At 36.8% G+C, this 24,158-nt stretch overlaps 1 protein-coding gene across 1 annotated transcript in view; it reads right to left on the bottom strand.

Annotated features, from left to right (window-relative positions):
• LOC105446450 (paired box protein Pax-1-like) overlaps positions 1-22,322 on the bottom strand; it is a 40,604-nt gene extending 18,282 nt beyond the window's left edge. Inside the window, exon 1 of the mRNA XM_030999168.1 lies at positions 21,530-22,322. Coding sequence (XP_030855028.1) covers positions 21,530-22,193 — 664 coding nt within the window. The 5' untranslated portion in view covers positions 22,194-22,322. The remainder of the gene's footprint in view (positions 1-21,529) is intronic.
• Positions 22,323-24,158: the final 1,836 nt, after the last annotated feature.

Raw genomic sequence — 24,158 nt, 5'->3', positions numbered from 1 at the left:
TTTTATGTTCATCATTTCTAAACACGTAATATTGTTTAATTTAAAAAATATATAATTGCTAATCACATTTAATTGAATCTTCTCGAATGATATAAGTAATTGGTTGCGTTTCTATTTCTCTTATTCTTAAAGCTAATCGTGAACTCTGCTATAAGAATCGTATTTTGAGAGAAAACTGCTATGATTTATTCATGATCGTTCACTGGTTGTTTGAACCAGTGAAATAAAAACAAACTCAAAAAACATACTCCCATTTTCACAAAGTGAGCTGTGTTGAGCACATTGTGTCGGCTCTATCTTTCTATGCCCATTACTCAACCACTATACATTTTTTCCCAAAACTGTTTGGTAAATGTCATTTATTTATAATCTTGAACATTCAGTGTAAATTTTGTTGGATTCTGTGAGAATTTATTTTCTATCATTACCAGAACTCAAGTTTGTCTTTAAATGAACAGGGTGAATGATATTTGATATTACTACAGCATACTATTTTCGCATGCACTTTTTATCAATCGAAAATACTACATGCCTACTTTGCGTTCCTAAGAAAGAACAAACACAAAATACAAGTAGCTAAGTAAGTATCAATTACAAGTGCAATAAAAAAGGTGGCATGAGTAAAATAAATAAAAATGTATGTGTTTACACGCGTTCATCTTGTAATATTCGTACATTCTTAATACCTTTCGAAATCAACGTAATACCGATTTTAGAGCCATGAATGGAGCTCTACCCACTGAGCAGTTGTTTCAAAGAAAGTCAGAAGAAGCAAAGAAAAGGTGTCTGGAACTATACATCTTGGTTAGATGTCTGTTACAGCTAGCCGTGACTTAAGTCAACAGTCGAGTGGATTACTGGCATAACCCAGATGTTTACACTTGTTTTCTTGTTACTTGCTCTGGGAGGTAGCTTGGGTTAGAGGCGACATCATGTCAATAACCCGAAAACCCGAATATATCCCGAGGGAGCCCGAACTTCTATTTTCCACTCTACGAAATAACTCCGCCTCGTAAATATAGGAATGTATGTCACAAAGTGATATTCTAATCATTTTAACGATTTAAGAAAGCACAGAGGTCAATGATTCACATAAACTTCATACAACCGTAAGTGTTGCTGAAAAGCTCGACTTAATGTTAGTTTGTAAATACGGTGCTCTAGTTCTGTCGAATGTTACACATAGGAGACCTGTAAGAAAAAAGTAGAACAATGGATTGAAAATGAGTAGACTCTCAAAAGAATAAGTTATATCCGAGTTTTGCTGCCGTTGGTCGGGGGAGGGGATGCCACAAGCCGTCAGGAGCCAACCACCGGTAACTGGAAGATTAACTGCCGGGATAGTCAGCCTGGGGTGAACAACCGAGCCACCGATTGGGAGTCACTACTTAGGGGTAGTGAGCAGAGACATTGCTCTTGTTATTCTTACATCGTAGCAGTAATTCATCGCAGAATACCGAGCTACTTCGATTGAGAGAAGAGAAAGAGAAAGACATATTTTTTTCTCTTCCTGAATGGCTCTTCAGGGAGTTATTGGCACTGAGTTGTTACACTATAGGTCGTTTCCACTACTACCTCCACGGACATTTGATACTCACATAAAACATGTAATAAAGATGGAGATAAAAGAGGAAAATATAGCGATTGCTGACAACTATCAAAAACAATTAAAATTTCCTATTGCTCATTTTGGATCAAGTAATATTTCATGCTCGAGGTAAAATGAGCCCCCCCCCCCCCCCCATTGATATCATTGGAAACGTTCTTAACCTGATTAATGCAATTACTATAGGTTATCTCATTTAGTAAAAGTCAGCCCAATCTAAATATTTTGCACGCCGTTGATATGAAGTCGATGTCATTACAACTTCAATCATTATATTGAAATTCTATTTATTTAAAATTACAATGCGTACGCCCGCTAACAAAAATTACCAAACTTGGCAGCAACTTTAGCTATTTCTATTTTAGGATATTTTCCCGTATTTTATTTGAAATCTTTGAATTGAGAAACGAAGTAGAAGACAAAAATTAATCAAGCGTAACTCTTTTTCAGTAATTTTATTTTTATCTTTTCATTTTGAAATAATGACATAAGTATAACGAACAAGCAAAAAAAGAAGCCATAAATGTGTATGGGAAAGGTATAAAGCAAGACTAAAGTACAGTTTCTCAGCAAGACATTGGCATCGTCATTTTCTTGATTGCATGACGTACTATGCGGAGTCGATTATCAACTAAATGTATTCACATTTGGGATGCTTCCTTCCCAGGTGTTTGTGGTGTTGAAGCATTTCATTCACCTGCTATTATCCTTTATACTCCAATAGCCAAAACGCAAATTACATAAATAAGTTGGTGCTAATCTGGGGTGAAGGTTTCGCATAAATGAAATAGAGTTTTCAACCGATATATTTAAGTTTGTTTAAATGAATGAATTACAATTATTGTTACCCTATTATATATTTTACACCAAATGTAATTTTTACCTTCTCGGCTATAATTGTCCATCATTGAAAAGTATTTTTACTTTTTTTTAATTAAAAAGTCTTTCCAATTAAAACTTGGTGCATGATACAAGTCATGTACAACTCCAGCTGGTACGTCATATTTTCAAGATAATGGCTGCGCCTATGTCATGCTAAAAGGCATCACATCATGCCAAAAAAAAAATATTCATTAATGTATCTCTTGTACACCTTCGTAAGATTTATTGTACATCCAAAGGCAGGAATTCTTCTCGGTTTACATAATACCTACACATATTCTTTGGGGTTAGTTCCCCTTTAAGTTAAAAATAAAATTACCATTGCAAGAACAAAATGGCTGAATCCGCCATACAGCGCCGAGGAAACACTTTGAATCATTCGACAGGGCATTCTAATGTTTCTGATGTCATGAGATCACGTGAATCTTACCCACTCGACTAGAGTGTCTGAAACATGCCAAGAAATCTATCCTCATGTCTAATGGTGTATCATGAATACCGATGCATGTTTCTCCCATGTAAGGTGTTTTCAACCACGGCACCATGTCGGCAAACGTGAGTGTGTGCGCGTATGTGCGTGAGTGTGTGCGTGTGCGTATTTTGTATGGGTGCGATGCGGACTCGCAAGCGGGAGGTGGTGATCTGGGCAAGGCTCGGGCTGTCGGGCCGGGGTAATGACATTGTCACGGATCGCCCAGGTGCAACCAAGCAGCTGCTACTGTTTACAGACAAAGCAACATCCGTAATAATGACCGATGAAGACAGACATGCCAGCTCGATTTCTTTCTTTCGTTCTTACTACGGAGGCATTAAGTGTGCAAACAATCGGAACATAGCTGACTTGTAAGATAGACGGACCAACCCCCAGACCAGGTACAGTTCTGGAATCTACCCCAGCGGTCTAAAACCTCTTGGTTATTGCCCGGTCATTTGCTGACTTTGACCCCTATACCAAACTGTCTGTCACTTCAACAAGAAAAAGCGGGTCAAAGGCATACACCCACCCTCACAGATTTCACTCTGCCTCTGCTCATCTCTCATCAACTCAGAAGGCCTGAGCTTTCGCGAGAATATAAAACTCTATTATAGAATATCCGAACCCCGCGCGTCTTAAAAACCCGATCACTAACTAAAAGCAGAACGACTAAAGATTCGCACCTCGCCGCTGGCGATGTAGATTCCTCCAGTACTGCTTTTACTTTCGCCTCTTCATAACTTGGGGATTAACATTTTGCGAGGAAGGTGGGAGATGGAAAAGTTAGGTGACTGGTGAAATCAGTCGAGTCATGTCAAGAAGTCTTGGTTTGATCTGGAGTAACCTTTAGCCTGTCCCACTTGAAATGATGTCATCTCTTAGTGTTAACTTTACATTTGCTGTCCAGACAAAACATGGTATATTCCATCCCATCATCTGTTTAAAAGACCTCGGTGTGGATTAAATGCGAATCTATCAAAAAGCTCGGAATCTTTGTTCAGTTGTCTGGAAACAACCCTGTTTTTAAATTGCATGTAGGTTATAACTAATAGTATGTTTACGTCTACTGAAGATCTGTAAGTGATGCTACAATGTAATTACTGGGCAATTACGCATCCAATTTGCTTCAATCATTGTTTTACAATACTTGCATACATCACATTATCAATTAAAGGGGAATTCCACCCTGATATTAAGTTGTTTTTAATAGATTGAAACAAAAAATGTGAGAAACAGGTCAGTGAAAGTTTGAGCAAATTCCGATTGAAAATAAGAAATTTATAAATTTTTGAAGTTGTGATAAATCAAACACAAAATGGTAACTTTGTGACGTATCTTGCCAGCTCCCTTCCATTTTGAGCTGTATTTACATATATAGGCCTAGGCCTATATATATTTTCTCTCAAGAAATTATTTAATCTTACATACACCCTGAATATAATTAATGCATAACCGGGCATGGTGGCTCAGTTGTTAGAGCGCCCGCCTCATGAACGGGAGGTCGTGGGTTCGAACCCCGGCCGAGTTATACCAAAGACTTATAACAATGGGACCTTCTGCCTTCTAGCTAGGCGCTCAGCGTATTAGATTGGAGAAGGGTAGTAATAACATATTATGTTATGCAGGGCCCGCTGGAAGAACAGTTTCATAACTGAAGTGGCTACCCTGGGTAAATAAAAGTTGTTATTATTATTAATGCAAATATGTTTCTATTCAACCTCTGTATGGAACAAATCTACTCCGTCATCAATAACGAAGAAAATGAAAAATTATGACATTTTATGTACAAAGAATATTCGGATGGGAGCTCTCAAGATACGTCACAGTGTTGCCAATTTGTGTTTAATTGTTTGGAACTTAAAAAAAAGAAAATTCCCCTCATTTTCCCGCTTTTATTAAAACCAACTTAATATCAGGGTAGACTTCCCCATCTTTTTGCATCTGAAATACGCAATCACTTTAACAAATTACTTCTATTGAAACAATCAAATTAAAAACATAACTTTTTTTTTTAAAGTGAATTTCTGAGTAATTTATTTTCCAAATTCATCGATTCAAGCATTTCAATCACCGAGACAGGAATCAGTCAGCAACACACCGAGTTTGATATTAATGAACAGAGCGCCCGTTCATCACATGAGAATATACATTCATAGAGCACGTCACTATACCCCCTTCAGCTAACCACATTCGTCACCAAAAGACGTACGCTCGTACAGTTTCATATCCTCTCATTTGATTCGATATTTCCCCCATTATATTCGTATTCAGGAAATAGATTGTCTAATTGACTTTGATTTATTGGCTTTGGGTCATCGACTGAATGACTAAAACTCATTTCTTTACTAGGTCTCCCATACTGAAAGGCCTCGCAACAATGAATGTTCAGTGTCAGCGAATCAGAACATCACAGATAAATCATGAAGACCATTCATTATCAGCCTCATTTACTGCACCAATCTTCATGTAAAAAGAAAAGCGAGTGCGGTTAATTGTGTTATTTTAGGATATGATCCAGTGTAATTAGGATGATAAATTCATTTTGATTAGTGAGGCCTAATAAGCCGGATTTATATTATACATCAAGGGATATCTTTTTCTCGTCTCACCATTTCAAAATAATGTTCAGTTTGTTGAACCATCGTCACATCATAGCACAGTCCAAACAATTATTCAGGTTATATCCGCGACTCTCTTTGATCCGTTCATATCATGATACTATCTTAAATTTTCTGCCCAATCACATCAATAAACGGTTGGTGGAATCTTGGGAGCTAACGAACGATGTGTCAGCATTACCATGATGACATCTGAAAGAGCAATGCAAGTTCACCTCTAGAATCCGTAACCATTTCTCTCTTTCAAACTATATAATTTTGTTCGGTACGGCAACACTTTGCTCTTTGTAGTATTATCTTTTGGGCTTTTTTGTAAAGGCCTACAGTTCCATCTGCGTTTTAACTCAGGTAACCTGCATCTTTTTCTTCCGTTGCCACGGTGACCAAGGTTGAGTGACCGTGGTCCACGTATTGCAGTGCCTTCCAAGTTCATGGCAGTACATAAGACTCCATCATTAGTTTAATAGAGCAAGTCGTGGGTTGAGATTTATGGGCATCCCAACCCGATTGGTTTATGGTCGAACACAGGATTGCCGGTGACTTGATATGGGGATGGAAATGCTAGAATAATTAGGATATGGAATGTAATAATGTCACATCAGGAGCAAGATGCATGAGCAGTCTTTAAATCAAACTCTGTGTGGCGAGACTGATCGGTGGTATCGGGTGAGCGACCCACTTTTGACTACCTCAACAAAAGTCAAAAGAGGACGCTTTCTCAGTTTTCTTGAAAATAACTCTTACCAATATAAACAAAAACAACATCTAAAATGCTAGGCTTTGTCATTAATCGTAATGGTATGATCTGTTCAGTCTATTGGTTCCTTTAACCAAGAGCAGTATTTTGAATAAGGTAGAAGTGTTTACAAAGAAAATGATTATCGTGAATGAAATTATGTCAATCCAATCTTGTTGACATGTAATATGACCAATAAATCTCTTTAACATATTCATGTAGATATTCAAGAGGGTAATAAAGAAAACAAATCCAGAAATTGTCTCCTTAATGATTTATTATTGACATGTCAATGCCATACAACTTCAATCAATATATCGAAATTATATGAGATATTTAACTCATAATAAACAAGTTAACTCTAATCATTGTGTTCCATGAAGAAAAAATTAATATCAAATTATTAATCAGTAACTGGAAATACAATATAGTTTAACTTGCTTACTTACTGCACGACCTTTCGCCAGTTCACACTAGCTTCTTCGGGCGATCTGATTCCCGTTCTGAGGGACGCCGTCTAATTTGGTTAGATTGTACATAATTTATGTTAGTATTTTTTCTTCTGATTTTAGAGAAAGCAAATTAAAGCTATTTTAATCTCTCTCCCTCTCTCTCTCTTTAGTTATAATAGTACAGCTAGGTAGGTTAGGTTTGATGGCCGGTCCAGACCGCTAATTTTAGATTGGGAATGAATTTAGTTGTTTTCCGCACCCAATCCCCCGATATAATCCCCGGATCTATCCTTGAGTACGATCTCACACCAACTAGGGGTGACATCATCTTACGGGGAGTGGGTGAGGGGGAATTTCAAGTCACTGGGGCGCCGATTCCTCTAAACGTTTCCCTCCTCTGTCTTTCTTCCACTGACTATTCGAATGCCTCGTTAACACCGGTTACGATAATGCATTGTGACACCTTTTGTTCTACTCTCTCATTCCAAATCCCTAAATGATGTTGCTCATGACGAAATATTAATGTGAGGCAGGCATGAAGTATGCTATGGGGAAAGTAAGACCTTCGCGTTTCCATGTCATTGTTAGTTTGAGTTAATTTGTGAAAATTGTAAGAACCGAAGGAAATCTCTCACACGCGATTTCATGACGATAACAAATGTGTTAAAGATGGTGTTGTGCACAGATGTCGGAATTGTATTGGGAATAATCTGTTTTATAGCTGTTTGAAAGTTTAGGTATGTAGAAATTAAAAATATATATGTAGATCATGATATTATGAATATCGTAGAAAATTCAATGCATATTAATACTGCTTATCAGAAACAAGGAACAGCATCCAATACAACATGTCCAACTTGAAAACAAGGCTATGGAACTACTTTTTACTACACAGAAATGTGGACAAAGAGACTAGGTCAACAATCCCCAGAGAATTACCTCTTTTAAGTGGCATAATTCGAGCAGATAGCCTCCTTTAATTTTCATAGCTTTTATGGTATTCTACTTATGATGATATAAACAATGATATAATTTGCAAATGAATCAGTACCCCTTTAAATCATCCATGACCTTTTGTGTTTGATTAAATGCACATAATATACTTGCCTAGTAGAAGTGACATCGATCCATTCTGACGTTACGCGACATCGTCCAATTCTATTTCCGCCAAAAGATGTGAATCTCGAAATTGTGATTCTATTTTCGAGATTAAAAGTTAGCAACGAATAGTTTTCAAACGATCAAACCACGGAATTTGTCAAGATCGAAATTGGGTCATCCACTGCGCATTAATATGTTAAGTACTCTCGGATCAAAATGGCGGCATTTTCTTTGACATCTTAAAATTTGAGGTTTCAACGTTATATACTTAGGTATTAAAGGAATAGTTGAATATTGTTGCAGAGGGCGCTACACAATTTGTTTTTTTGGGAGATAATGACAAACTTTCACACATTTTGGGGTCTAAAATTACCTTTTTAGCAATTTTAGGTCCTAAAAGGGCACTAGAAATGTCATAGATAAGAATAAGAGCAATAACCATGCACTTTGAAGGCATTTGCGATCTGAAAACAGAACTCAACTATCCCTTTAATCTTTTGTGATGCTAGAAGGAGTAATAATTATAGTATATTGTTGTTAAGAGGCGTCAACGATTGTTTTAACTAATATATTTAAAGTAAATAATCTTGATAAAATCCCTACTTTTCCATCACTATTTTTACACACTGTTAGAATTAAGTTTACATCGTGAACACTGGGGATTTGTTCAGGTCTTTATGTAAATGACTGCATGAAGCTCGATCAATTCATTTCTTAACTCGCCCCTTAAATTCAACGTAAAGACTTGTAGTTTATCATTGAAGTTTTTTAATTATATTTCTTTATTTATATTTTTTAATTATATTATCTTTTTGGATTGTACTTCAAGTTTTTCCAGCATTGTGAAGATGGACATTGAATGGCAACAAAGCTCAACATATTACGAATTTAGCTTCAAGAAAGAAGGAGAATTTCTGTCCCAATCTCAGTACAGTAGACACTGTTTCCCTGATCGTGTAAGAGAAAAATATATGAGGCTATCAAACGTGTCTATCTATGCTGAACGTGCCACTTAGTCCGGCATATTTTCAGGTAATGATATAAACATTTGTCACTCTTTTACTAGACAAATTTATGACGTAGTTTCGACGCTGTATTTCGACAGATTTTCAACAAATAAAACTGACGAGAAACACAATAAATCCATAGATTTAGTCAAACAAAGAGCTCTGTATAACATTCCATAACACTAACAGTCCTCATGGTGTAAGTGTGTTGAAGACTTCAAGAGACACGCATGTTTATGTCTATACCTATCAAGCAATTCGAAATATTATGATTCTGTGCAGTTAATTCTTTCCCATGAAGCCCGACTTTGTACGTTAGAAAACTGTATTTTGATTGGTGCGAGACGAATTAGCTGGCTATTCATTATCAAATAATTTTATTTATTTATTATTACCTCTTTATTTATGATTTAAATCAACTGAAACGAGACCCATATGCAAAATTTTGGTTAAAAATATTGGTCTGTAATATATATATTTCTAAATCTCTTTATTTAAGAATACGAACTCTGTCAGAAGACATGGATAAAATGCGACATTTTAATAGAAAAGACAATGATAGTGGTCATAATATGCAGCGGAGGATTTTGCTTATAAACTTATAAACAATACACAAAATAGTAAATGGTGTCATATAGCTCTTCATTTTTTGTTTCTATTTAGTATGTTTGGATTAATACAACCATGATATATACCTAACTCGCCATAATATTTCATGCTGACTAAAAAGAAAAAGGAGGGTAAAAGGAATACGAAAATCTGCATCTGCTCTCTTTTAATGCTGACACCAATATCCCACGAATATATTCCCAACTTAGCCCTATCTCTGACCCTTACCAATGCATGCAACCACTTGTAAGGGCCCTTTATTCAAAATCAGCCTCAGAGACTTTTTTTTCTTCTCCGACTCACTGCTCTTAAAATACATCGCAATGAATCATCACAACGCGGTAAAATTTCACCTCTCTCTAAAGTAAAGGGTCAAAAGTCGACCGATTCTCAGTGTAATGACCAGTCAAACACTCCCATCCCAATGTTTATTTCCCCTCTGATTTCTTTCCTTTACTATATCCCGAGTATAGTAGAAAGTGAGACAATCATGAATATGTTTACCGAGCTATGGCAAAGTCTAAAGTCATTCTGAGATCGGAAGAAATTAAAAGTGTGAAAAACTTCCTCATGCCATAAATTCGATCTCATGAACTAGAACGACATTGATTATAGCCCATTAAATGCCGATAAAATCAAAAACCTATTTAAGCATTTTTCTTATAACAGGATCAAACTGTCTCCGTTTAAAAGGGTCGTAGAAGTACGTTGTCATACTTAAATTTCAGGAGTGATATTGAAATTGTTGAAAAGGTTTATTATATTATGCGCCCTTGAAGTAATATGAAGTCATTTGGATCATGGTCAGATGGTTAAGAAGTACATAGATCGAGCATAAAACTCCATCAGTGGTTTAATATTTCTGGCAGATTCCATGGTAATAAATTAGTTCCCAAAAGTAGTAACTCCAAAACAAAACAAATACATCCAAATATAATTATGTTGTTGTTACATTGGCTACATGTCAAACAATATCTACATGAAATATTCTGAACTTCTTGGTTTCTCATGGTTGACATGTACATCTTATCAGTTATTATAGTACCCGGGACTTTTTCTTGCCAAATGGACTTGCAGCCTTTTAGAATCCAACTTAAGATATACAACTCTACAAACTGGCCGAGAAAACCGCGAAATAAACAGTGCCTAGATCCCAGTGATGACTGTAATCTCGACACGTCTCAGAACAAACTCAGATCGGTATGCCCCTGTTATTTCGGATTCCATTTTACAACAACACATCAACGCTTGAGCAGAAATGCCGTGAAAAAATTACTTCTTTTTCCATGCACGTAGGACCATCTATCATCATGAGCGGGGCCTGGGGGAATGCTCAGCCCGGCCGGTCGGGCGGCCAACCCCGCGACCGTTACCCTCACCTCTGCAATCCCCACGTATATACATCGAGTCGTTGACCCATCGTGGCCTAATTTCTTGATCTTTTATCACTGTCTTTTGTCTTGGGGTAGTTTTTTCCCATTATTTGTTCTTCCTCGCTGTGAGTTCCGATAGTTCTACTTTCTTGGCCGGCCGAGGCAGCATCGATGTGTGATAATATGTTTATGAACGGATAAACGGAAGATGTTGTATTGATAGTCATAGACCTTCTTCCGGCTTTCCCTCCGTCTTCGATCTCTAAGCTTCCTCTAGGACGGTAGAAAGTTGCTAGTGAGTATCTTTATTATCTGATTTGTCAACGATATGAAGCAAATTAGTGCTTACCTTGCTTTGGTGTCTGAAAGAAACCGAGAGCTGAAGACTGACAAAAAAAAATTGGCTATGACTGTCAAAAGTGTCCTATTTATAACAGCAGTATGTCAACTAAGGAGCGCCCATTATAGTCATTTAACATTGACGAAAATGTGACTTGATTTGACCCAAATGGATTGTTTATTTATTTGTTATTAATCTCTTTAGTAATTTATTAGAAATGAAATATCAATAATGGATACTTTGATTTTCATACTTCGAGGGATGATTTTTAAAAATCGCATCCTAATATCATATTTTTGTTCTCGATTTCCCCGCTTAACGTATTTGTAATACAGGTAAAACGAGGTTGAATATAAGAAATATATACAAAATTTAAATTTATTAAAAAAAATCACCGTGTAAGATAATACCATAATGTAGACACATGGTCAACTATAAGTTCCATCTCCATAATTCTCCTTATGACTCTCAACAGATTAAAAGTTTGCATCATAGAGCTTCACGCACTTTAGACTTGTTCAGTCAAACTAGATATAATGGTAAAGAAGAGTGATTTTTTTAATTATTTAGATCTTTGTGAAATTCAGAAACCAGAAATGAATCAACCTCAGGCTATTATTTAAGACAATCAAAATATCAGAATTAACTCATAAATTCCTGCTGTATATGTATGGAAATCACGTGATTTCTAGAGGGTTGTTTACGAACATGAGTAATGGACCTGTCGTGGGCTAACATTAGAGGGCGATGTCGTCACATGAAGGAAAAAAATATGCCAAGGACGATACTGTGACCCCAGATAACCTCTCCACCGATATCTGACATCTTACAATCTACTATCCTCATTTTGTATCTCTGTTTACTTCTTCTTCTTCTTCTTCTTCTTCTTTCTATCCTTATTCTCCTATTCCTTGTCCTTCTTTTCCTTTATGTCCTTCTTTTTTCTTTCCTCCTACTTTTTCTTCTGATTTCTTCTCTTCCATCGTCATCTTATCCTTTCTTCTATGATTAGATACAAAGACGAATCGAAGATGTGACGGAATAAAAACGCCAATGCTTCACAAATATAATCCCCAGAATCTGCAGATTGAAAACAATATATTTAAAAGCGGACGCTGAGAGGAAAAGGCAGATTTTTAAAGAGTAAATAAAACGAATAAAGAAATTATATGTTAATATATCATTCAGTACCGTGGTTATAATCATATTATAAGTAACACATATATATTTTATCTTTCTCTTTATCTTTCTCTCCCCCCCCCCCTCTCCCCCTCTCTCTGTCTCTGTCTCTGCCTCTCTGTGTCTCTCTTGTGTTCTTTTCTTTAAACATTCTGAACGTTTATAAACAAATTCTTAGTGATGAATTCTGCCAGGATTTTGGTTGTAATCACACTTACTCCCACCCCTCCCTTTTCCCGTCCTCGGGTATATAACACAGACCCAGGGCTTATCAAAATGATTTCTACTCATTATGATGCTAGCGATTATGTCACGGAAAGTTGATTTCACGAGAGGAAGAGAAAAATAGCCCAGACATGGGAGTCCTCATCGGCCCCCGGGACTAGACCAGAGTGGTTCTGGTCTACTTGCAAATCTTAATCAGATCGCGGGTTAGATTCTAGAGGATATAGAATGAGAAAACAACAGTTCATGACTGCTTGTTTTTATGCTAAAGGGGTAAGGAATGGGACTGAAGACGAACAAACGGGGATATCTTAACTTAAAATTAGAATCATGAGAACAATACATCCTTAATTGCTATTGCAACTGCACAGAAATGTTTAAAGATTACATATGGACAATTTAAAAATCAAACCCATTATCACTGTCAGCCATAATTGATATGAAAAGGTTCTATACCTTTGTTCCGCCTATAAGTTATTCACAATATATGGAATGAATATTAAATTGTTTGAACTATTTGAGAATCAAACGTTCTTACGCTTTCTCTAAAATTGTCTATTATATTTAGATTTGAAGTTTTCACTTCAACAAACATAACATTTGTTTCGATCGTAATCATAATGCATAATAATAATAAAAAATAGAGGGCAGTCATATAATAGAGGCATTTTTTAGATATAAAATCACACTTAAAAAAAACATAACTTGCTCAGTAGCATCTGCCCTAAATGTGAATTTCCCTTTCTCCTGACCCAACACAATTTTGCATATTAATCATTTTCACAATTTCTAATATGATTTCCCTTAATGTATTGATAAGAAGGGAGTTAATAAATTATGCTTATTTTTCACATTTTGCCATGCCATCAGTCTCTGTGTCTCTCTCTCTTCCTCTTTCTTTCTCTTTCTCTCTCTCTCTCTCTGTCCCTCCCTCTATCTTTCTCTTTCTCCCCCTCCCGTCTCAGACTTTCCTTGCATTTCCCCATTTCTCCTAATAATCATTACATTTCTCGTGGCCCCTTTTCCCGAGATATCTCTATCATTTCTCCATGTGTACAGCTCTCTCCCTCTCTCTCTCCCTCTCTCTCTCCCTCTCTCTCTCCCACCCTCTATCCTATTCTCATCCTCTCTAACTTCCCATCTTCCCTTGATATTTGTGATGTATCTCGTCTGGGGATACCGTGTCAATATGTTTAGCACTCTGGCTCAGTCCGGAACTGGCGCGACCGTTTTTGAAGCTCAACAATTCTTACACGGTTTTCCCAGTCAACCCCCTCTCTCACATAGCTGCCTATATTTCTATCTCCCACAATTATAACATTCCAAAAAGAGTACGTGACGTCTAACGAGAATAGATCCTCAAAAAACAATCAAGAAAATTACTTCGAAATTAGCACCTTTGGGGTTTGGCGAAGAGGCGCTTGAGTTGCCCACTACTCTTGGTGGGTTTCTACGCCGGGACTGCCCCGGTGAGTCCATCTCAAGCCTCGTTCAACAACGATATCCAAGCACTTTACATGCATTCGCCATCGTGCAGCTAATGGAAATGGCTACTCGAGAAGGCCGTATAATGTATTTACCCTGCACTCCACGCTCTCCCCCACCACGCAACACCGTGGCGTGTACGCTCTGCTACACTGCTATGACTTGCTACATATCTCAACACACCTGTTTCAAGACCATGCCATCAATCTCTTCTCATTCTTGCCTTTACAAATACATCAAGAATATAGGATCTTCCCTTTCTGTCTGCCCATCTCAACTTCAAATTGGAGCACATCCCGCCCTTTCCGACACCTCTAATTCAATAAATTTCAATTGCGCCGAACTAAGTCAGCAAATAAATCGCTCCAACTGATTTTTCGTTGAGAATGAAAGATTCCAGTGCATGTAAGGCCAACAAAAGCATCGGGCAGCGACGTGTATTTCAGAAACCCGAAGAAATTAAAGATTCATGTTTTAATAAGAAGAATTTATATACACTTAATATTCATTTCTGTTCGCTATATAATGATCTATCCATTTAGATAATGCAACATTAATATTATACGCCTAATAATCAATAACTTATTTGATCCAATTATATTTGCAATAATACCATGCTACTGAATTCACTCATTGATAAAGTGCAAAGGGAGTAGAAAGACAAATAGATATGTATACTGCTTGTTTTAGTGAAGTGAATACTAAGTCAATTTTCGACTAAAAGACAATATTTGGCACTCACCATTTGATAAACAATTTAGTGATATGCATATTGACAATTGTCCATTTAACAAACGAAATTATTATATAAACATTAATTTCATCATTACCTTAAAGAGTTATTATTAATTATTGAACTGATACTGATATTGGGTCTACACAAACTGTCTTGAATGCGATATCTGTCAAGGTAATTATAATTTTAGGATACATCATTCCTAAACGTAATTTTATACGGTCATTTTCTTCAACCTACTTATGAGTCATAATTATATACCAGACTTTGTAGTCGGATGTTCATATACTTACTATTACATTCAATAAAATCATAATCAAAATGAGACACATTGAAATTACAGATGACGATTTTAAAAAACAAAACAAAATATTCCGTATATTTATTGGCAGAAGACTGAATGACTTCATATCTATAAGAAATCCAATCTAAAGTAATGACAAACCTATGCGAAGAATGCCAGCAAAAATACATAATAAACGAAACCTTTCCTTCTGATAGGACTGTCATCGGTTTCTAAAACTCGGGTCATTAAAAGAAAATGGAGAAATGTTAGGGACACTTGTGTACATTGAGATAGCTATAACAATGTAGACGGCACCCCGGAGAGAAAGGAAGCAAAATGACTCATATATTTGAACTATAAATAAGTACAGGTCACCGGGTATAATATTTTTAAAGGGGTATCCTCATAAATGTTGTTTGTATATATTCAATTTCCCCATTGACATTCTTTAATATTTTGTTATCATCTATTTAATATTAGAATCGATGATAATGTTTTTTAACGAAATATCCTAAATGATTTACGACGCAGAGCCGCTGAGCTTCACCATAGCATTCTTAGATCATTAAATAAATCGGTTTTTGGATATATCGTAAGATTCTTTGTAATGTATTTTTTAACGAAAACAAGAACAGTTTTCAATATTCATGACTGGGACTCAAGCATAAGTTTAATTCAATTGTTTCAATCGCAAGTAGTCTTCGAATAGACATAATAAAAGTCCTCATCCATAACATTGTAGTTATTCAGGCGATTAATGATTATAACCGTAGTTATTATATCCTTTCAACGGTTTCATTTTTAATCTTTACATCAAGAGAATCTTGTTATAAAACTGTTTTCTTTCAAAATGTACAATTATCATAAAAAGTATCAACACATAGTTTCGTTCCGGAAAACTAAAAATTACCTATACTGACCTAGGAAATGGGTGCATCAATTTATGACTTTTCATGAATATGTGGCGGTGAGTGATACCTAACTTTCATTTTAGCAGTATGTTTCATCTCTAAGGAGTTTATTATCATTTCCATACTAGAATTTATCATCATTATCTGATCACATAAAACTCTGGGTGTATCCCATATCAAACCAGAAACGAAATTTATCGTATTTGTGGTCTTACTTATTTCCAGTATTCAGATGCGATCGTTGAGATAAGCAAACTATGCACTAAACACTGTATTGCTATGTTTGAATTAAATCATCTCTCTTATAGAAAATTGCCAAGATGACGTGGAAGCAGAAGAGGAAAGAGCTCTATCTGCATTCAGCTCTATTTCCTGTCCATTGAAAAGAAAACATCTCGGCAATTATGATACGGTTTTCCCATTTTAGACATCGCAGAACAAGGAAGAAAACCCTGCTTGTCTTTTACCATTACATCTTACAGACAAACCTTATCCAGAGCATCTTCATTGCGAATCACGTCACAGTTCTTATTTCCTTTTTGCTCCAGAGCAAACAATCGAGACCCAATCTTCTGTGTGCTTTCTGCGTCGAATTACTACTCCAAAACCTCCCTAACCGCTCATTTTCTGCTGTTAGTTCAGTTCTTGAGATCCCCTCGTCTTTCTACCTCATTGTTTATATATAGCATGGCATAGACAAGCCTAGGCATGGAGAAGTCAGTTCGTCGACTGCTATAGGTTTACATTTTTAATTGTTGGTGACCTTCTGAAGTGAGTATAGGGGTAAGATGCAGGTTCGCATTACACCCTTCACTCACCGATTCGATCCCGTCCGTTTACAACCGTTCGCCCGCGCCATCTCCTCCCCGCAAATTTAGCATTTTCTAAAGAATTTTAAATTGAAATTCTATCAAAAAACAAGCAAGGGATCTTTTTTCCCTTCACTTTCTCCCTTCTCATTCTTTCACTCTTGGCGTGTATGTAGGGACTATGTTTCAAAAGTATACGGTTGTAAGTTTTTTTTGTCTTCTCTATCATTCATTCGACACGCCACGCAGCACTCGTTCGAAGCGACTGAGACTTTTTAAGTGTCAACTTGTTACGCATGAGTTAGTGAAGTGTAAGGCCGTCGGTTAGAAGGCGCGATGCGTCGCGAGGAAAGACGCTACCAGTGCGATACCCAGCCCCGGTTCCCGGCAGAAACACTAGCACTCTTGACCGCTTCCCGAGCCGTCTTCAAGCATGCAGAGACCTCCATGTGATCCCTTATTTCATGCTTACGAACGACACGAAACACAATAATACCTCCTAGCTTATGTTTCTCCTTCTTCGCCCAAGACTGATTGCAAATTAGGCATTTGGAGAGCGCAGAAGCCCGAAAAGAAGTTTATCAAGAGAAATACAAGATGGACGGCATGCCAGAGTTAGCCAGGGACGGATGTTTGCATTGAAAGCACAAAAAGGAGTGAAAAACTCTTTTTTTCCCCCTTTTTTTTTCAACTTGCGAGAGTGTCGATGACGAAACTTTCCTCTCCTTTATTTTAAACGAAAAGAACGTCACACTTTCTTTTGTTGACAGTAACCTTATCGCAACTTTTCAACGAACAATACATTTTCTTATTATTTTTCCAATTTGTATCAAATATTGAAGAAAAAAAGTTGAATGTGTCATAACAAAATATACTAGATGGAAGCGTTAGAATGATATTGGCCCTCTAAGATTATAATCCTTTGTCGGATATAGAGTTTATATCGGTTATCATACACGAAAAAACATTTGTAGCTTTTCAACATTTCGTGAGTTCGAAACAAACAGAGTAAAACGGTCTAATAAAATACAAATGCATGATACATGCATTTGTATTTAGCTTGCATTTCTGTAATAATTTGTATTAACGAAATCTTGAACACTATGCTAATTTAGAGGGATACGAAATTATTTGGATGCTCCTTGTATTCTTAATATATATATACTGTATCTCAAGTGTTTACCGCCAAAGTTTTATCATCGATCAACTTTGTACCATTGCTATTTGATTTTATAAGTACTTTATATGCACTAATTAAAAATATCGTTTTGAGTTATAAGTTACTACCCACATACGTTGATTGATAAGTATTAGTACAAATTAATGCATTACATCAACCAAAAATAGAATAAAATCATTAATAGATAGACTCCGAATTTATATTAAAGTTCTAAATCACCTCTAGAGAGAGAAAGAGAGAAATTAGTGTAAAGGTCTGCTTGTTTAAAATAATTGTGATTTGTATTATGATCCTAAAAATATATACAATGTAAAATTGAAGCAACATAAATGAGTAAAGGGTAATTTTAGAACATTTTAATCGCGTGTCTTTTAAAAAAGGTTGAACAAAAATAATTTTCATTTTGTTTGAAAATAAAAATCTCTCAAGGAAATAAAATTTAACAATATCTTAATCTTTTTATCAAGATAATTGTATAAGTTAGTTTTTTTATTTCATTTGATGCATTTGTTTATAAAAATGGAAATACTGAATGTTCGTCATCATGAATTTAAAAAAATTACACGACCCTTCCGCACCTCTGCCTTTTACTTAAATATTTTATTTTTATAATTCAATGTTTCTCATTCAGAATTTGTAAAGAGGCCAATATACACATGTACTTGCTACACTTCTATTATTTTGTTTAGTTTACTTTTGACAAATATCGAGCATTGTATAATAATATTGTAAATGACTGTGTTATTTAAGTTTGTGTATGGACTTTTCGTATGTACAGGTATTTGTAAAATGTTTATACAAAAATAATGTTGGATTGATTGAACTATTGTTTTGAATTTTAATTTGAATTTTGCCATACTAAGTTTGACTAAACAATTCGTCACCCGCTGCATCCAAACACAGATGTAAATATAATCATAGTTATGCAAAACTAAATACATTTTAAAAATACAATAGGCCTAACATTTAATTTCAACAAAATCTGTTTTTTGAACAATATACGTATAAGGCCATGAAAGTCGACAGACTTTCTGCTACGTACATGCCACCCAATTAATTCAGTCTATCCCGTTTTCTTACATCATCAATACACGTCTCGGATATCGTCGTTTATTATTGCTTGGAAGGCAAAGTTTTCAAACAGTTCCGATCACTGAAAACACGCTCATAATAGTCTTTGTGTTATTCCAAACAAACCTCTCCCGATATCATGCTGGTCCAGGCACCCTTAGTTTGGTCCTGTTGGTTTATCTTGTCCCTACTTAGGTCCAATCGTATCAAAGAGACCCGACGGGGACCAACAACAAACCCTTAACATGGAGCGGGAGAGATGAAAAGAGGAAAGGTTTGGAAGAAGGCGACTGCGCATATCACATGACTTGGAATACGTCACCCCTAATTGGTGTATACTCTATTGTTGTTTGGTATCGTGGTGGTGGTGGTGACAGTGGTGGAAGGGGTCATTGGAGGTAACTTCTAGTACCTCTTTCATTAAAGGCGTCTCTAGAACATTTTGGGTGGAGGTGGTCGTCGGACCATATCTGCCGATAAATTTACCAAATAATCATTCGAAAGAAATATATACTCGTATATAAAAAAGGGAAAAAAGACGTCCTCAGAATTAAGATTTTGGCTACAAAGTTAATTTTAGCTCGAAATATTATTAAATTGTACAGCCCTTATAACTAATACATACACTACAAACAATACCCCTGCCTCTGAATGACTTAATCCCCTAAAATAAAACGATAATGTGCCATCGTTTCAATGAATTTATCAACAAATTATGGCGCGTGGACACTGAGAGAGCAGGACTGCACACTTTATTTGTAATTATTACAGGCTGGCATAATTATTGTATCAAATTAAATATGAACCAAAAAACCTTGACTACTTCTTAAAAATGATGAAATCTCACTTAAAATGTTGTATATTATAATGACAACCATTCGAAAACATAATTAATATATTCAAAAGAGTTGTTTCTTTAGAATAATATTTTACACAATCAAAATTATACAAAATGTTCTAGCGGCATCTCAACTCTATCTGACATTGTCTTCTCAATATTGAAAGTGACTCCTCAAATAGCAGACATATGATTTCAGCGACAACCCTTAAGTTTACACCAACATTGGCCTTCTATCTTACTTATTGCTCAAACAAGTTGTCAGCTTTCAGACATTAGTCGGTATCATTAGCTCCGTCTCTAGCAAGTATATTTGTCTCCCTAGTCAAATACGATTTGATTTTGAAGCCAGTTACGTTACGACTTTGGGCTGTCATCGCGCACGCACTCGCTCTCCTTCCCCGCAGCTGAGTCTCTTTTCCCCTCAACGAAAACTTGTCCAAATCCATCGATTTTCGTGCTCTTAGCCCATGTTGCTACACGATACCAATTTGCCGAGACTCCGTTCCAGGCAGAATCTCTGTGTCAATTAGGCGGAATTGACAAATAGCAAATTCAGCAGGATTTTGTGTCATTTTATGATCGGGTGCGACTTACGCGGCGCCTCAATATATCCCTATCTGAAGAGCATGCATTGTAAACATTAAGACAAGAGAAGCGCGCGGAGAGAATGCAGCATCCTATTTTGTGGACTCACGTGGTTCATCCCTCTATACTCACACCTTGTAATAAAGCGATGCGTCAGTGCAAAGGTATTACTGGCATTCCTCTATTCAACCCATAGAGTATCACTCGACCCTTCTCCCTTTCCTCTAAAAAACACATGGGGCACTTAATCTTGTTAATAATACCTAGAGCTATGGTGGATAGGTAAAGTAAGAGGTAGAGGACCCCGAGCAATCAAGCTTTCTGATGGTGACGACTGGGGTCGATCCACTCAACTTCCGATTAAATTCTTACACTAAACTTATCATATTAATGGTATAAAGTAATGTACAAATAAAATATCTTCACAAAGAAATGAATACATTTAATTAAATGACATAATACCACGTGCCTGTACAACTTTAATTCGCAACATTATTCAGCGGTCTGTACTTGATTATATTCCATTTTGATAATGTACTAATTCGATTTCCTCCAAATACCATTCTTGAGAATATATGACACAAATGGCACCAAAGAAACATTCATTTTTATTTCATTTTCTTCTCTCAAATTGCGACAAAATAATCAAGTCTGAGATACATTAGACTGAAGAAAAAAAGGATATCTGGGGCTAATTTAAAAGTACTTGGATTTAAAACATTGCCGACTGAAATGATTCCCTTTTTTCGAATTGGACATTTCTTTGAAAACAAAAACTTTAGATTGTGAAAAAGCTTGTGAAAAAAAGGGAAGATTATGTTACATTCACAATATAAAAAATCTAATATAAACCTTGCGTGCTGAACTCAATAACAAAAACATTATCATAAATGAAAATATACATAAATTTGCCTCATTCTTTTACTTAACAATATCAATATCAATTTTCACATCAGAATTCAGTTGAATAGATCGGTTTAGTGATAAAAATAATTTATGATAATTCATAGAAAGCGTCTTACCTGTATGGTCTCCAGGTCCTAGATGCCTGAATCCTAAGATATCATTGACAGTATGAGCTGATGGCCAGGATCTCATCGCACATGAGTTAGCTGCCGCTGCTGCTGCCGCTGCTACCTTCGATGCCGTAGTCCCAGCTGGTGCAGGGGCACAGGGGTAGGGGTACAGAGCGGTGTTATAAAACGACCGATGTGAGTCCTTGGTAGGATCATAGGGGTGGTGTTGGAGATGAGACAGAGTGTTGTTCCCAATCTTGTTTCTGAGAATCCTGCTGATGGAGCTGACCGAAGGAACATTGTACTTATCACAGACTCCCTCAGCTAGGAGTTTATCCCGTATCTCCCAAGCGAAGATGCCTGGATCCCGCTGCTTGTATTCACGGATCTTCTTCACAACATTGGGAGTAGTGACCCGAGGTTTTGAACCACCGATGGCTCCTGGAAGGATGGAACCAGTCTCGTTATACCGGGCCAGGATCTTGGAGACGCAACCATGGGACACTCGGAGCTGGCGACTGATGTCACAGGGTCGAATCCCTAACTGAGCGAGCTCGACGATCCGGAGCCGGATGGCGTTGGGAAGAGGCCGGCCATTGACGAAGACACCACCAAGCTGATTCACCTCGCCGAAGGTTTGCTCTGGAGGAAACATACCATAGAAAGCCATGATTAGAGACTAGCTGGATGGAGCAGAGTGAGAGGGGGTGTGAGGAGGAGAATGAGATGAATCGGAGGAGAGAGAGAGAGGATGCTATGAGATGGAGCGCAGCTGACCGAACGTCGAGCGAACGAGCGAGCGAGCTGCGACGGCGATGGGCGAGTGAGTGTGACGAGCTCGGCAATACGACTCCCTTTTGACTGTCCGAGGGTGGAGGGAAAGAGAGAGAAAGAGAGAGATGAAGAGAGATGGGGAGAGGTGAACGCCATTAAGAATGGCAGTGGTCTGTTTGATCAACGTGAAGAACGTTTCCGACTCACTGCTGTATGAGTACCATTCCGCGTCGAATCGACTCCCAAATCAATGACCTCGGGCTCCCGAGAGACTTAGTGAAAACTCTAATGATTATTCCCTTAGGATTAACAAGCTAAACAAAAATATTGCCATTGATTCCTCTATTATATCTTAGCACAGACTTCATCCTTCTATTAATACTTCTTTGAATTCAAGTATTCCCATTTGCATTTTCTTTTCTTCAGTGCATTATATTGGTGGTAATATGCATTTCTTGGAGTTTTCTATCAAACTGTAAATAATTTTGAGATGATACTTGAAATTGATCATGAAATTGTATTTTACATTAAACAGGTTATCTTAAAAAGTGCTGATATGACATGTATTATAAAACCAATATTTGCTATATGTGCGTTCACAAACCCTACTCAATTCTCTCTCTCTCTCTCTCTCTCTCTCTCTCTCTCCTCTCTTTCTTTTTCTCTCTCTTTTCTTTTCTGTCAGTCTTTCTATCTTTTTCCTTGTTACTCATTCTTTGTTCAAACATCCACCACACACAACATACCAAACCTTAATTAATATTTAAAAAAAAAAAACTATCGTTCTTGGGAATATTGGTTTATTCGTTTATATCTATCCGGCTTTCTACGCTTGTTTTTGCACCTCATTGTATCTTCTTTTTTAAAAACAAAAAAATACGTTTAAACATAAATGTACTTTAGGTAGAGGTCTGTGGAGAGTCATTATTCTATACAAATTTATGAAAAATACAAACGAAATCTTTCATTCACAACGTGCCATCTGGCTCAACATAATATAAAGGACAATCCTTTTATTTTAGATTGGATGAAACCATGAGAAATAAGAGATTGTTTGAGGTTCCCCCGCATTTCAAATGCTGTAATCATGTTTTATTATTTTGTAGCCTCATACATGTATCAAAAATGGTATGCGTTTCTACTACATCCGTGCACAATGAGACGAGTCGTACACTCGAGACAAAATAATATGAAAAAGGGAGTTTCAGTTTTTGATTCCATTAAAACATTATCGTGATTTTCTGATTGCGATGAATTAAATGGATGTAGTTTGCTGAGTAAATACATTCGATGGAGCGATGAATGCGACTAAAGTATGTGTATCGTTGCAAACAGATTGACAAATATTGATTTTCTTTTAATGACATTCCGGATGTAGTCCTCTGTCCATCCCCCACTCTCTCTCTCCCTCCCTATCTCTCTCCATCTGAATCTCCGCCCTCTTCCTTCATCTCTCCAATAAAAATATAGTATTATGAATTCTAGTCAAAACATTTACTTTGCATTTAACACCCCCCTCCCCCATTTTTGTTCACTCACCCCCTACCATACCCCTCTCTCTCCCTCCCACTCTCTCTCTCTCTCTCTCTCTCTCTCTCTTTCTCTCTCTTCTGTTTCCTTCTTGCCACTCTCTGGTTCTCTGTGACATATTTTCCCCTTTGTCACCCTTCTACCATCTCCTATCTGCTCCACGCCCCTATGATTAAGCTGTCTATATAACGAAGCGATTAAGGCAATATTAATAACTGACAGAAGTCATGGATTGGCCTGTGAATTGTCACGAATGATTGCCTGGCTTCGAGTCAGCGGCCATGTTTGCCTGGGGACCCCCAAAGGGCTGTGGATGCGGATGAGAGAAAAT

This window comes from Strongylocentrotus purpuratus, unplaced genomic scaffold (assembly GCF_000002235.5).
Source record: "Strongylocentrotus purpuratus isolate Spur 01 unplaced genomic scaffold, Spur_5.0 spur5_scaffold_5, whole genome shotgun sequence".
Lineage (NCBI taxonomy): Eukaryota > Metazoa > Echinodermata > Echinoidea > Camarodonta > Strongylocentrotidae > Strongylocentrotus > Strongylocentrotus purpuratus.
This window is presented reverse-complemented; position numbering and strand designations above follow the sequence as displayed.